Genomic DNA, 15000 nt, shown 5'->3' on the forward strand with positions numbered 1-15000 from the left:
CCCCCCCCCCCCCCCCCCCCCCAAAAAATGTTAAAAATTCAAAAAATATTTTTTTTAAATGGCGATGCAAATTGCCAAACTATTGGGGAAAATGTCGTTTTCTTTGGTTCCATAACTTTGACCTGCGCCTAATTTCACCACAATTCCCCACTTATAGAAAGTCCTCATCTACCCCCACAACAAACAGCTGTCCCATGGCAAAGCAACAAACACAAACAGCCGCACCATGTTCTGAAATGTCCACCCAGGACGGTAACAATGCTGTGTGGAACATTTAAACAAAGAATTCTTCAATATTTAGATTAACTTTTTTCCTTCTGTGTTTTTGAGACCTCTACACCATAATGTCTTTGTATAGGGAGGTCTTTTTGCTTTGGTAAGTGTTTTACGGCGCTCGCAACTGCTTAAGGTCCTAATAGCGCGGGGGACGCATGAAGCACTTTACGTTTTGACGTTAAATTATTTTGAATTTTGCCCGGGTGGCGGCCGAAGCCCTCTCTCATCTATGTTTTTACCACCAAGGGATCTTTAACGTCCGCAGCTTGCACACGCGGCCTCCGAGATATTTTTCGTGTAGGGAGGTCTACTTAAAAAAAATACAACGAAGACATGCTGGGAGGGGTGTAGGGGTTGTAATATAAGGGTTTTATCTTCTTTGAAAACCAACAATCCTCCACCCCCCCCCCCACACACAACTTAACTATATGCCTACTATTTTTTATTCCTTTTATCCTACATTTATGCCTTGCGGTGGTAGTTTTTCATTGTCGTGATGCATTAAAAAGGTGTTGGGAAAGTACGTCTTGGAAATGTGATTGATTTTTACATCTTGTAACTATTTCTACTTCAATGCTGATGATGGCTTTGGATTCCACCTCTGTACTGAGCATTAGTTCGTCTGGTTCTAGTATCCTGTTTCTCTTTCTTACTAAGTTACATTTGTGCCAAAGAATGTATTAATCAACTCTGAACTGTCTTCTTAAGTAAATGTACATTACTTAATTCACTTTATTTTTTTTACTTTTCCATGCCCTGTTGCCGTTTTAAGCGTCAAGGGGAGATGCAGTTTTTATGCTTTCATTATTGAACTTGCTTAGCTTGTTTCACTGAAAATACCCAAAGGCAAAATGTAGTCATTTCTCATTGCAAACTGTTGTTTTTTTCTGCTTAAGGGCTTTCCTGTTCCTAGGGCATTCCCTCGCTGTCTTTTTTGTATTCTGGTGCTTGGACAGAAATATTTGTGAAAAGACTAACAGGTTTGAAGAATGTGCTTAACGGTGGCGGTCTTTTTTATATCTCCTTGTGTGTGACTTTCTGAGATTTTCGAGGAAGAGAGAGAGGAGAGAGAAAGAGAGAGAGAGAGAGAGAGAGAGAGAGAGAGAGAGAGAGAGAGGCAGGAGAGAGGTAAAAGAGAGAGAGAGAGAGATAGAGAGAGAGAGAGAGAAAGAGAAAGTGGCAGGGACAAAGACAGAGAAAAATGAACAGATAGATAGATAGATAGATAGATAGATAGATAGATAGATAGATAGATAGATAGATAAAGTCTTTCTCTTTCCTTTATGCCTTATTGTTGCATTCACCCCCCTCCCTCGGCCCCCCCCTCAACCCAACCCAACCATTGCCTCCATTTGGAGTGTAATAGTTTATATCTGTATGACCATAGTTAGCCCAGAATGCTTCACTTTTAGCAGTGAAACACTTAAGACCCACCAGCAATTCTTGGATGCGACAATAAAGTACGAGTAGATCTTGGCAGTATATTTATGTTCTCTGCATTATTGTAAAGCGCACTCACCAGTGGAAATGCGCTATAAAGATGCTATTTGTCCTTATTACTGATACATTGCTGATGTAAGTGGTAGTGATTGTTATTGTTATTGTCATATTATTATTATTATTATTATTATTATTATTATTATTATTATTATTATTATTATTATTATTTTTATTATTATGTATCGCGTAGTAGTAGCAGCAGCAGTATCTCTATAGTCATTATCATCATCACCAATCGCTATAAATAAACCATCACCATTAACGGCTGTTCCCGCTCTCCGCCTACAGGTTTCCGCCACCGCCTGGGCACGTTAGACAGCGTCCCGGAGAGCGTTGCCATGGCAAACTTTACACGAGAGGCGCCGCTGCTCTCCCGCGGGCGCTCCCGCCAGCCAATCACCGTGGAGCCTGTCGACCCCAGGGAGAAGAAGATGTCTGCCAACAAACAGGCGGGGACCTTCAAAGACAACAGAGCAAGGGACGCCAGGCAAGATTCAACGCTCAGCAGTGGCCTTAGTGAATCAAAAAAGAACACCAGCAACAACAACAACAGGAGTAACACGAACAATATGAACAAGAATCCTGGACGAGAAAACACCCGAGGTGAGAAGACCCTGAACAATCCAGAGTGGACCCAGGGGCTTAATGACATAGCCATGAGCACCATGGGTTTGCCCCCTAGGGGAGGTAATATCAGACCCCCGAACGAGCCAGTGGATCCTTTCAGACCCGAGTCACCCTCAGACAAAACAGAGTCTGCTCTCCGTATGAGTTTGCCACGGAGAGGCGGCAGTATCAGACCTTTGCACAAGCCAGAAGATCCAATCACAGCCGATTCCGCCAAGGATGATCCGATAGTCACGCCCTCTATGGGCTTACCTCAGAGAGGGGGCAGTATTATGCCTTCAAACAAGTCAGAAGATCCAATCACAACCGATTCAGCCAAGGATTCGCCTATAGCCACACCTTCTATGGGCTTACCTCAGAGAGGCGGTAGCATAAAGCCTTTGAACAAGTCCAAAGATCCAATCACAGTCAATCCTGCAAATGAGATCAATGCAGACACGCCCCCTTTCGGGTTGCCGCAGAAAGGAAGCGGCATGAGACCTTTGAGTATGAGCAAGTCGGACGGCCCGACCCCTGTGTTGGATGACATCAGTCGAGGCAACAGCTCTCGCCTCAGGGATGGTGGGGACAGATCTAAGCTGCAGAGTAACACCACACTCAACTACAGTCAGTACACGGACGACTTTGAGACTCTGAGCGAGTGTGAGTTGTGAGGGGTAATTGTGAGATGATAATGCACACTAGTTCTGGGGTTCTTGGATTGGAATTTAAAGGTTAAAAATAAGGCCGACTCTATTTCTCAGAACGCTCCGGAAAATAAACTTGAACTCTATTTCCCCGAACGGTTTCCGCTCTCGAGATTTCTTGGTTATTTGCGAATGGAGTGGCACTCGCACGCACGGATGTATGTGTTGTGTGTGTGGGTGTGTGTTTGTGTGTGTGTGTGTGTGTGTGTGCGTGTGTGTGTATGTGTGTATGTGTGTGTGTGTGTGTGTGTGTATAAGGTGTGAACGAGGGGTATGGGGTGGAGGCGTGGTGGATTTTTTTAAAAAATAGTTTTTGCTTTAAGGGTGACTAAAATATGTGAAATAGGTTACTGCCAGGGTTGAGCAGTTTTGTTTTCTCGCGGTACCTTTTGATTCATTTTGAAGGCATTTTCAAAAGAAGTATAGTCCGCAACGTTGTCCCAACCATAATTGAAGTATCTGAATATTCTGACATTTAAAAATCTCTAGCTCTAGAAATTGAATTCAATGCAAAAAAAAAGCTTCTTCCCAGTTCTCGAAAAATGGCAGAATGAAAGATGGCGCGGAACTCTCGCAAATAACCACAAAATCTCGAGAACGGAAACCGTTCGGAGAATTAAAGGTCAAGTTTATTTTCCAGAGCGTTCGGAGAAATAATCACTTCGTAAAAATAATCGAATTATCAGACGTTGAGTCTTATGTATGGATTAGAGAAATCAAGTTGTTAAATTTGAAGATCAGAGAGGCTAAGTCTCCTAGTGTTGTAGAAGAGTGGTCTGTGTTTCAGAAAACCAAACCACGACAACTTGGGAGGCTCTGGGGTCTACAGATGGAGTTGTAAGGCACTGCAAGAGATTGAATTTTGTTTGACTGTAAAAAAAAACTCGTCAGTTCGTTAGTGTTTGATCAGTAATCTGCTGCTTGCACTGTATGCTTCCAGGGAAGCCGAGACTGTTTCGGTGTGTTCTATGGTCTGCTGGGGTAATAATATAGTGTAAAACGCGTAGAGCTTGCTTTTGAGCGGGGGTATGCGCTATACAAATGCTATTTATTATCATTAAGTCGATTAATCATACCCTGTTTGAGACTAGTTATCTTGTGTTGATATTAAGCTATCAGGTGACATAATTATCAGACACAGGGGTGGAGCGTGGAACATTCAATAAGCCTTGAAGATATTTTTACAGCATATTTGATTTTTGGATAACATGTTTTCCCAACATATTTGAGCTCTCTAAATATTTTATTCCCCTATTCATCCTTTTTTAAATCCCTCTTTCTTTCGTTTTTTCCTCCTTTCCTTCTTTTCTTTGTTACGTTCTTTTCTCTTTCATGTTTTCCTCTTAGATAAATTGATTGATTAATTGATTGATTGATTTTGTTTGTTCATTTATTTATCGATCTATGCACTTAACATTTATTGCTTCCTAGTTTGTTTGTTTGTTTGTTTGTTTTTTGTTTTTTACTTTTCTTTGCTTTGCTTTGTCCTGTTCCTTTGCTGAATTTTAACCATGAATCTATTCATTTTGTTATATACCGTTATCTTTATCTGAAGGCGGGGGAGAGAATGCAGGTCCCGTTGTAAGGCTGCTTGGCATTGATGATTTGTTTTGTTGATGTAACGTATACTATCATTGCTCATTTTGTCATTATCATTATCTTCAGTTCCAAAAGGCGGAAAGGCACTAGAGTGCCTGAGATTAGTAAGACTGTGGTCTGTTCACTTTCTCCTGCCACTGACAGGACCATTATGTCTCAGTTATCTCTTGACTAATATATACACTAGGGGTTCCTTCTCGGGTTTAAAATAGTTCTATCTTAGTTTTAGTTTTTGTACACAGTTTTACGGCGCTCGCAACTGCATAAGGTCATATGAGCGCCAGAAGATTAGAGCTGTTACAAGAGAGAAACAAACATAAAAAAGAAGGGGAGATAAGGACGATAGATGTTTGACAGGAAAGAAGAAGCAAACCACACCAGAGCATACGCCAACCACTCACATAGTTCTATCTACTTAGTACTTAGTTTTGAGAAATTGATGTCAAAGATTCTGAGTTTCACGTCACGTCAAGCTTTTCAAAAGCTCAATAACGACTCTGAATAATCTGACGATTTTGATAGAGCTGCTAGACCATTCGATTTCTGGCCTCATGGTCTTAGTAACTCAACGCAGCCAATAAATGTCAGATAGAACTTTATTATTATTCTGAGGTAACAAAATGTAAATGACTCTCGAGAATATTTTTGGCAATGGGAAAACTGAAGCCATTAATGATTAATTCTTCTCTTTTTTGTTCTTTACAAATTCCCGTGCCAGAATATACAACATTCAGAATGGCTTACACACTTCCAAGATCATGTGTTACCAACGATGAGTATTTCTCACTGGTGCTGACATATAAATTTGCGTTATCCTACACATTTTTCTCGTGCTCTAGAACTCCCAAAAGTGCGTTAAGAAATAAAATGTCATGTCAATGGATAAATCCCTTCGTTACTGTAGAATTGAAGGTTCTGGTAAGAAAACTTGGGATATTCTCAAAAGATCAAATTAATTCGCAGCTTTGAATAAATCGTTTAACGTAAAGATTAAAAGACATGACAATCTTAAGGCATGACAATCATGACAAAAGTAAGAATGTTAGCACAAATAAACCCCCAAAACAACAAAACAACAACATTAAAACAAACACATAAAAATAACAAAAACAAAATTCTAAACAAAAAAAAAAGCAATGCAACAAACAGAATTTGAGAAAATGGCAAAAAACTGACTGTGGGCGCGGAGGGTGAACTTCTTCCAGCATGATTGTGTTTCATGTTTACCCCAAAGCGGGGATTTCCTATTTTGTTTCGTTATTCGACTTTCAGAGCCACTCTGGTGCGGACACATTTTTGCAGTCTTCGATTTCTGTTCAATTTCAGCAGCTTGCTTGAAGGACACGGAGAACCATAAGAAGCAGATTTAAACGTCAGATAAAATCATGCTTTGGGCTGCCGATTTTTATTACGTTATTTGTAATCAACAAATATGTGTGAGTGTGTATGTGTGTGTATGGGTGTGTATGTGTGTGTATGTATGTGGATGGGGTTATGTATGTGTGTGTGTGTGTGTGTGTGTGCGTGTGTGTATGTGTGTGTATGTGTGTATGTGTATGTGTGTGTGTGTATGTGTATGTGTGTGTGTGTGTGTGTGTGTGTGTGTGAGTGTGTGTGTTTGCTTGCGTGCTTTAGCGCTTACGTGAATGCATGCGTATGTGCGTTTGTTTGTATGTGTGTGCATGCATGGACGCATGTAAAAGGGAAATGGTTAGTGCGACATATTTATTAGCTGCGTTGAAGATAATACTATAAAGATGTGTTCCACCACTGAAGTATGGCTCACCTTAAGTATAGGAAATCCCTGCCACAAGGTAAGAACAAAACATAAAGTTACAGACGACAAGAGTTCGCGCGCTCCTTTAACCCTCTCCGCACGTCGTGTTTTACTATCGTATCCATACGACGTGGGGAACTCTGTGCCACCACTTTCCAAAGAGGAAATTTACTCGTTAATCCGACCCGTACGCTTTGCATAGCAGTTTCAAAGAGATCTTCGTACTAGAAGTATTCTAAAATGTGAAGAATACAGCCCCGGGGTACAAAATGACCCCAGAGGGTTCGGATAGAGTTAACTACTGCGCGTCTTGTTAGCCCCAGCTTTTGGTTGTCTTCCCGCCCTCCTTCACATCAATAATTGTATAGCAGTCTGTTGATTGGATCAAGTGCCTTGACCACAGCATTATGCACCCAAACTACCTTTGTCCACTCTAACATGCACTTACTTAACTTATAGCATGATAGGATTATGTCTTATAATACACTAGAAAGATGCATAATGTTATAATATTTTTCTCAAATTCCAGACGTGCTTTAATTAAAACTCATTTGATATTTCGGGCTCCGGCAGGGTAATGTGTTACATGTTTACGCCACAGAATTGTATTTGAAGGGTAAGATTTATTCATTTGTATCATGTTTGTTGAGAACAACAGCGGGTTTTTTTCATCGTTGTGTTGATTCCCCATGCAGTTCTGCTGTTATCGTCATTTATGCAATACAACATTTGTTTTACACTTTCACTTTCGTTTTGTCCTCTTTCTTGACTTTGACATAATTTGTTATTAGCTCGTGTGGTAAAACGTTTATGGTGACACAATTCAAGGGATGTTTTCTGCTGTGTGTGTGCGTGTGTGTGTGTGTGTGTGTGTGTGTGTGTGTGTGTGTGTGTGTGTGTGTGTGTGTGTGTGTGTGTGTGTATGTGTGTTTGTGCGTGCGTGTGTGTGTGTGTGTGTGTGTGGGGGGGGTGATATTTTGGCCTAGGAAACAAAAGATTCAACTCAAACATTGTGGTCGTACAGTTTAAGACCGGGGCCGGTATCTGTTTATTGTATGAGTTAGTTTTTTATGTTTGTGTATTTGTTCTTTTCGTCTTTTTTTTTTGTTTGTAGGTGGGGTTGTGAGTTGGGGTGGGAACAAAGTTATCGTATATAAAGACCTTTACATTTATATATGTGCACTCGTGTAAATGAGTATTTATAACCCGTTCTCCTAGATATTACATTATTATGGCTGTTGATCTTTATACGGGATCGAGGGTGTGAAGGATACCCTACAACATTCCACCTGGCCAAGCCATCCGACGTGCTAGAGACAGAAAGCTCTTTCTCCCCTCGATGCCCCTGAGGTACAAGAGGAAGGACAAAGTGAAGCACACTAGGACCGTAGACTGATGAATTGTCAGTCACACATTCCCAGTTTGCCATAATGCTGAGACAGTTGTTTCAGTAAATATCAACTCAAGGAGAGTAGAAAATAATTTGTGTCTCGACGCGGTGGAACCAGGCGCTCGTCAAATTTTGGGCATTTGGAGTTATTGGTATCATCTGAAAGCGGACTTTTTTGCCCTATTTCCACTTGATAAATATCCATTTATCAGAAATAGAATTCAAGAAATTTGCGATAGAGGGAAGTGAGGTCACCTGGCTTCAGTGGTGAAATTAGCTAGAAAATGGCCGCCAAAGTTTGGTAACTCCAAAAGCTAAAGCGTCTTTGCAAACTGAAAAATGACATATTTTGTGCTTTTAATCAAAGCTTTTCAGTAAAATTCAAAAGGAAATGTATTTTTTGTAGACCTAAAAGAGGCTAAGCCAAAAAAAAAAAATCGATTAAAATGTCCAAACTGGCGGGAAAATGCTTGTTTCTCCGATTTCGTTATTTTGATGAGCGCCTGATTTCATCACACTGCCTCACATATTTTTTTCTGTTCTGCTATCAAGATAATAGGAGGAGAAAAGTCAAGAATGAAATCGTCTTACTTCATCTATTTTTATCCGAAAATGATGATTTGACGCCCAGCCCAAAGTGAGTTTTTGACCTAGAAGTATTATGAAACTCACAAATGTCAATTTGATAGGACAAATACTTGAGTCAAAAATTACGTGTTTAGGCAGAATGTTAAGGAGATATACAGAACAAGGAAATAAAGGTTAGGGATGTGAAAGTCATGGCGATCTAATCAGAATTGTTGTCCCTCTTGTCTCTGAATTTCGCTCACTTTCAGTCTCAGTCTGAAAGTATCCATATACATGTAATGCCATGTGCGCACGATGGAACCTGATCAAAATCTGGATTGTCCAACAGGTTCTCTTGGTTATTAACCCCTCTACTGCTGAGATGTTTCCACCTATGTTTATACTGACAAAATGACATGTCCTTTCAAGGGAGGTATACAAAGCCATCATGTTGTTATATTATCTTTCCCCTTTTTATGAGTAAGAAACTACAAACTGTGGCTTTGTGTCCTAAAATGTATTGTACAAATCAGCAGAGAAAAATGTCCGTGAACAAGTTTTAGAGCACCCACAAGTACATAGAAGTACGTCGACACGGCAGTGAAGGGGTTAAGTTATAATACTGATGAACATCCATCCAATTACATAAAGATATTTTAAACTTCAGCAAACATCGTGACTCGACGTCCAACTTGAATAAACTACGAATAGGCGCTCCTCATTATAAGAACAGTCATGAATTATATCAAAGTGTTTTTTTTTAGTCACTGTTCGTTCGCCGGAGTTGACATTTTATCTTTTCCTTTAAAATAACTTTCTCGTCAGTCATGTAAAGCTGGGACAATGCTCTTGGCTGTGTTTTTACTTTGGCAACACTCTGTGGGACACCCTGGAGGGAAAACATCAATCTCAAGTTGGTGTTGTGCTTCTCTGTTTTGTAACCCGGACACATCACTTATTTCTAACTTATCTTTCTTGACTTCTCAAATAATACAATGTTTTCAGAAGTTTTTCTTTTTTTTTTCAGCGGAGGCAGTAATGAGTGGGAAAGAGGGGATTGGGTTGGTGGGTGTCTACAGAATGCTGTGTAAGATTAAGGGAACGTGGCGCAGATTGCAGAGGTGGTATTACACTGAAATACGGTGACTCAGGCCCCGGGCTCTAATCCGCAGCTTAAATTTGTGATGCTTTGAAAGTTTCGAAGGCTCATCTCTCACCTGTCTTTATTCTATCATAAATTGTCGTGAAATTCAGGGGTTCTGCTCCGTAAACGAACGTACATTGGTGACAGAGACATAACACTGAAACGTCTCTCCTCGCACGGTGGAACAAAACAATGGCGTCTGTGATGTAGTGGCAAAGTTCTTTTCCGTCTCACAAGAAAGACATGACTTCGATTTCCGAGTTCAGCCGTGATTCGAATTAATTCTCATCTTAGAAAGATTTTACATTTGGAAGTTTTGACGTTTTGAATTTCTGAAGTTTTGAAGTTTTGAAGGCTCTCCGCATACTTGTCTTTGTCCTATCGTAATAAATTGTTGAGAAAATCGGAGGTTCTGGTTCTTAAAGTGAACTTAAAGTCACGACAAAGACAGTAAACTCCGACTACGTTTCCTCATACGCCGAGACAAAATACCCGCATCTGATTCTGTGGTGGATCGGTTAGACTCTACAGTCTCGCACACAGAAGACATGCGTTCGTATCCCATGTGACACCTGTAAAATCATACAAATCATATGGAGAGAGATCTTTCTCATATCTTGATCCATTTATGTGGTACAGATTACCCATGAAACTAATACAAATAAAAACACTTGATAGCTTCAAAAGACATCTTAAACATTTTTTGTTCCTACAGGCCTATCCTTCATAAGCTTTTAACGTTATTTTTCATTATAGTTATTCTGTTCCTATGTCTGGATGAAAATAGTCTCTCTCTCTCTCTCTCTCTCTCTCTCTCTCTCTCTCTCCCTCTCTCTCTCTCTCTCTCTCTCTCTCTCTGTGTGTGTGTGTGTGTGTGTGTGTGTGTGTGTGTGTGCATTAATGTATATTGCATGAGAAGAAAGGAAGTAGTAAGAAAGGTTTTGAAAAATGGGCATTCCAATGTAAAGCGCATTGAGCTACTTTTTTGGAAATGCGCTATATAAATATTATATATTACTATTATCATTATTATTATTATTAATATTATTATTATTATTATTATTATTATTATTATTATTATTATTATTATTATTATTATTATTATTTTTATTATTTCTATTATTATTATTATTATTATAATTTTTATTTTTATTTATTTATTTAAAATTTTTTTTTTTTTAAATAATTATTTTTTAAAAATCCCGAGTGTGCATCAAGTATCCCCATCTGTCCGCTGGGATCCTGTATCCCACTTAGTTAGTGTTGACCTTGACAAGCAGGGTCGGGGCAGCCGGCCTCGTGATTGATTTAAATTGTGTCACTGAGAGCGAATAACACTTACAACTACAAGAACAACAATAACAAAAGCAGCAACAACAGCAACAAAAACAACAACAAGAACAACAACAACAACAATAGCAACAGCAATAGCAACAACAACAACAATAATAATGATAAATTAATAACAACAACAACAATAATAATAATAATAATAATAATAATAATAATAATAATAATAATAATAATAATAATAATAATAATAATAATAATATAAACAAATAATAATACCAATAAGACAAAAAAACCTGAGAAACGAACAAGAAGCTTGAAGTTCAGTAAAATGTATTGTAATTTTTCTAAAAATCTATAACATCCATGCACAAAGCAGGCCACTATACTGTGTCGTCGACTAGACTTTCGTCGAAGAAGTCACTACACACGTCAACAGGAAACTAGTACAACATTCTATCTGGAAGTCTGGAAGACACCGCTCCATTATGGCCAACACAAGGAATAGTTATTGTGAGACGTCGTAGTGAAAGCAGGTGCTCGTCAAAATAGTGCATTCGAAGAAACTTGTATTTCCCCGCTGATTTGGTCATTTGTATTGACATTTTGATTTTTGTCCCAGAATCTATAAAGCCCATTGAAAAACATACTTCAGTGTGGATTTAATTTTTTTTAAAAACCGAAAAACGTTTATAAAAGGCACAAAAAATGCAATATTTCAGTTTCCAAGAATTCTTAAACTGTGGGAATCCCAATCTTTGCAGGCCATTTTCTCGATTATTTACTTCTGAACCCAGACGACCTCAGCCTCCTCCAATCGGAGGTATCTTGAGTTCTATTTAAGATAAACGTTTGTTTTTCAATGAAAGCAAGACAAACAAACAAGTTAAGATGATACCAATAACTCCACTTGTCCAAAAATTGATGAGTCCCCGATTCAACTGCGCTGTGGCAAATTTGTATCCCCAAGGACATACCAACTAAATTAAAGAAAAAAAGCTACAATATTGTGAGGCAAAATGAGCGTTCCACTTCAAATGTACCTTGGCATTTTCAATTTTGCCACTTATAAAAAATACGTTTTTTTTTCGTCAAATAAGTCTGTTTGAAACCTCTACTTACACTTTCTAATGGAGCCCCAGTGAGAAAACGTCGACACTATTACCGCGCAATGTTTTACGGCTTTTTCGCAACACTGAAACACCACGCGTCTCTGCATGCTCTAGATCCTAAAAACAAATTCATGATCAATAGTTTGTACTAGTCTCGTTCAGCCAGTCTGTAAATACTACAATGAAACAATCAAACAAACAAACAATCAAACAAACAAACAAACGAACAAACAAACACAAAAAATCAATCATCAAAAATACTGTAGTATAAGCAATTTTTTGGCACTTCATTCATTGTACACGATATAAGTAAAATTGTAAAAAAATGTCTATGTACAGATCTAATAGATTTAGTTGTTCTCGTTACATATAGAACCGACTCAGACCTTGGGGGCTATGAATGGACACTGATTCAAAAGAAACCTTGTGAAGAAAAGGAAAAATATAATTCACAGCCAGCTTGTGTTCTCACTCCCGCATGCTCTTCATGCAGCATTTGACACCTCCCCACACGAACACACTGACATAGAAACGCATACAGACCCAGCTACCTCTCTCCCTCCCTCACTCACACACACATATACACACACACAAACACACACACACACACAAACTACACACACACACACACAAACTCTCTCTCTCTCTCTCTCTCTCTCTCTCTCTCTCTCTCTCTCTATCTCTCTCTCCCCTTCCCCCCTCCCTCTCGCTCCCGGACACACATGTACAAACACACACATACTCACACAAACATACAAACATCTATCTATATATATATCATTCGCACAAACAGTATTATTTTTAATATGGGACTCCCTCACATGCGCACATACACATAGACCCCAGCAAGACTCAAGATATACACAAGAGAAACAATCAAATTAATACAGACGTACGTACACAAATACATACTCAAATCAAACAACATCATCCAAGTACTTATGAGCTTCAAATACAGAGAAAATGTCATGTAAATGTTCCGCGCTAATTACCAATCGGTGCAATCTTAAAAAGCGGTACGTTTTGATGATCGTAGGAAAGGGGGGGGGGGGTGGTAAGTGTTTTACGGTGCTCGCAACTGCATAAGGTCATATGAGCGCGCGGGACACATCTAATACTTTTAGTTGGTAGGACATTTTGAATTTTGCCCGGGTGGCGGCCGAGGCCTACTCTTATCGATTTTAGACCACAAAGGGATCTTTAACGTGCGAAATTTGCACACGGGCCCTCCGAGATTTTTCGCCCTTGTCCGAGAAGGCTAGGTGTAGATCTTTCTTACCAGAAGATCAGGGGTGTGGCTGAAAGACAGCAGTAAGGAGGAGCCAAGGAGTAGCAGTAGAAAGGCTGCAGAAAGAGTCAAGAGCCCAGGGGAGGGGGCAAAGGAGGTAAGGGGGTGGGGGCAGAAAGTGGAAATGAAAGCAGACTACAGAACATTGCTAGAGAGCAGGAAAGGAGGTGAAAGGAGACAATTTTAGAGAAGAAAATTTTTCGGTCGCTACCCGGATTCGAACCCGGGACCTTTGAATGAGAGGCCAACACCTTAACATCTAGGCCACGAGTGCCCCTTGATGATCGTATAATTGCGCGGCAATTTGAAAATTGCGTTAATATTTTATATTTTTGAAAAAATAATTCACTTCCATCTTTATCCTTTTACTCACATCAAGGAACTTTCACATATATTTTCGCGCAGAGTAATCTTAAGATTGCCGCGCAATTATACGATCGTTAAAACTGGCAGCACAATCTTAAGATTGTACCGATCGGTAATTAGCGCGGAACATTAACACACACTCCCACAGGAGGACATTGAATCTACGCCCACTATAATACTAATATGTCGATCGCGATGATGCCTATATATGCAAATACAATACATGAACTCTGAAGAAGCATGCACACAATCACACAACCGAAATCAGGTTCGTTTACTTTGTACGTTAAATATATTATCACAATGACTACAAGTCCCTTCCAAGTGAGATTTGATAATGGCAAATGATGATAACGATAACGGCGATGACTATGACAAGAATATCAAAGACTACGAGAGGAATAGAGAAAATAAAAAATGTGTGTGGTACCCCCATGATTAGGTCTTTTCCATTATCGACGATGACGATGTCAACGACGACAACCTGATGATGATGATGATGATGATGATGATGATGATGATGATGATGATGATGATGATGATGATGATGATGATGATGATGATGATGATATATATGGCCGCAGCTTACAGCCCTCCCACGTTTCTCATAATATCACAGTCCAGAGCCCAGCAAGTCAGCTGGAGCAAAGTTTCACATTATATGAGTAAAAACAAACTTCAACCCTCCATTCCGGTTGCCCTACTACGGTGTACCGGCACGTGGGTCTCCACTCTCAGTCTCATGGGTGCCACTTCTGTTCACTGTGACGTCATTTGAAAAAGACGCTTTTAACTTAGTTTTTAAGAGTGGAGGGTCGAAGTTTCCTTTAACCATAATACGAGTGTCCACAAAGACTCCTATTTAAAAAATTATTGAAGTCACAAAGATGTTTTTATTGTAAAATGTAGATCTAGTGTCTTTCCTCTTGATCTTGGAAATTCCACAGAAAACCATTTACTTTTCCAAATAAAAAAAAAGTGAAAGTAAAGGTATGACGACAGGACTTCGTTTCAACTTCGATAAATTTCATCTTCTGTGCAGACATCTTAAAATGACTTGATGATTTGAATACTAATTATTATTATGAACTTAAAGCGATGAATCATCTCATGATGACCATCATCATCTGTCGAATCGACGACATCTCTGAAGGAAGTCCTTGAGTGTCTGTTGCTTGTACTCCTCCCACTGCATGTTCACGTCTAGTCGATCGATCAGATCTTCTTGGCTGGGGAATGGCTTAGCCTGGTGGGGGGGGGGGTAGTTGTGGAGATTAGGAATATGTAACAGTATGTCGTCACGCTGATAAGACAAATGCCTAAGTCATTTTTAGCCATTTTGAGAAAATAAGAAAGAACTGTTTCTTTTGAGCAGTTG

The 15000-nt window shown here is 39.4% G+C and overlaps 2 protein-coding genes across 2 annotated transcripts in view; one reads left to right on the forward strand and one right to left on the reverse strand.

Moving 5' to 3' along the window:
• The window catches only part of LOC101864531, a gene marked incomplete in the record, with an annotated part of 23940 nt that extends 20884 nt beyond the window's left edge, over nucleotides 1–3056 (forward strand). Inside the window, 1 exon segment of the mRNA XM_035970436.1 lies at nucleotides 2065–3056. Coding sequence (XP_035826329.1) covers nucleotides 2065–3056 — 992 coding nt within the window.
• Nucleotides 3057–13576: 10520 nt separating this feature from the next.
• Nucleotides 13577–15000, reverse strand: part of LOC101847433 — a gene marked incomplete in the record, with an annotated part of 63318 nt that continues 61894 nt past the window's right edge. The window contains 1 exon segment of the mRNA XM_035970439.1: nucleotides 13577–14868. Within this exon segment, the coding sequence (XP_035826332.1) occupies nucleotides 14746–14868 (123 nt within the window).

The sequence above is a fragment of the Aplysia californica genome, unplaced genomic scaffold (assembly GCF_000002075.1).
Source record: "Aplysia californica isolate F4 #8 unplaced genomic scaffold, AplCal3.0 scaffold00268, whole genome shotgun sequence".
NCBI classification, from domain to species: Eukaryota; Metazoa; Mollusca; class Gastropoda; order Aplysiida; family Aplysiidae; genus Aplysia; species Aplysia californica.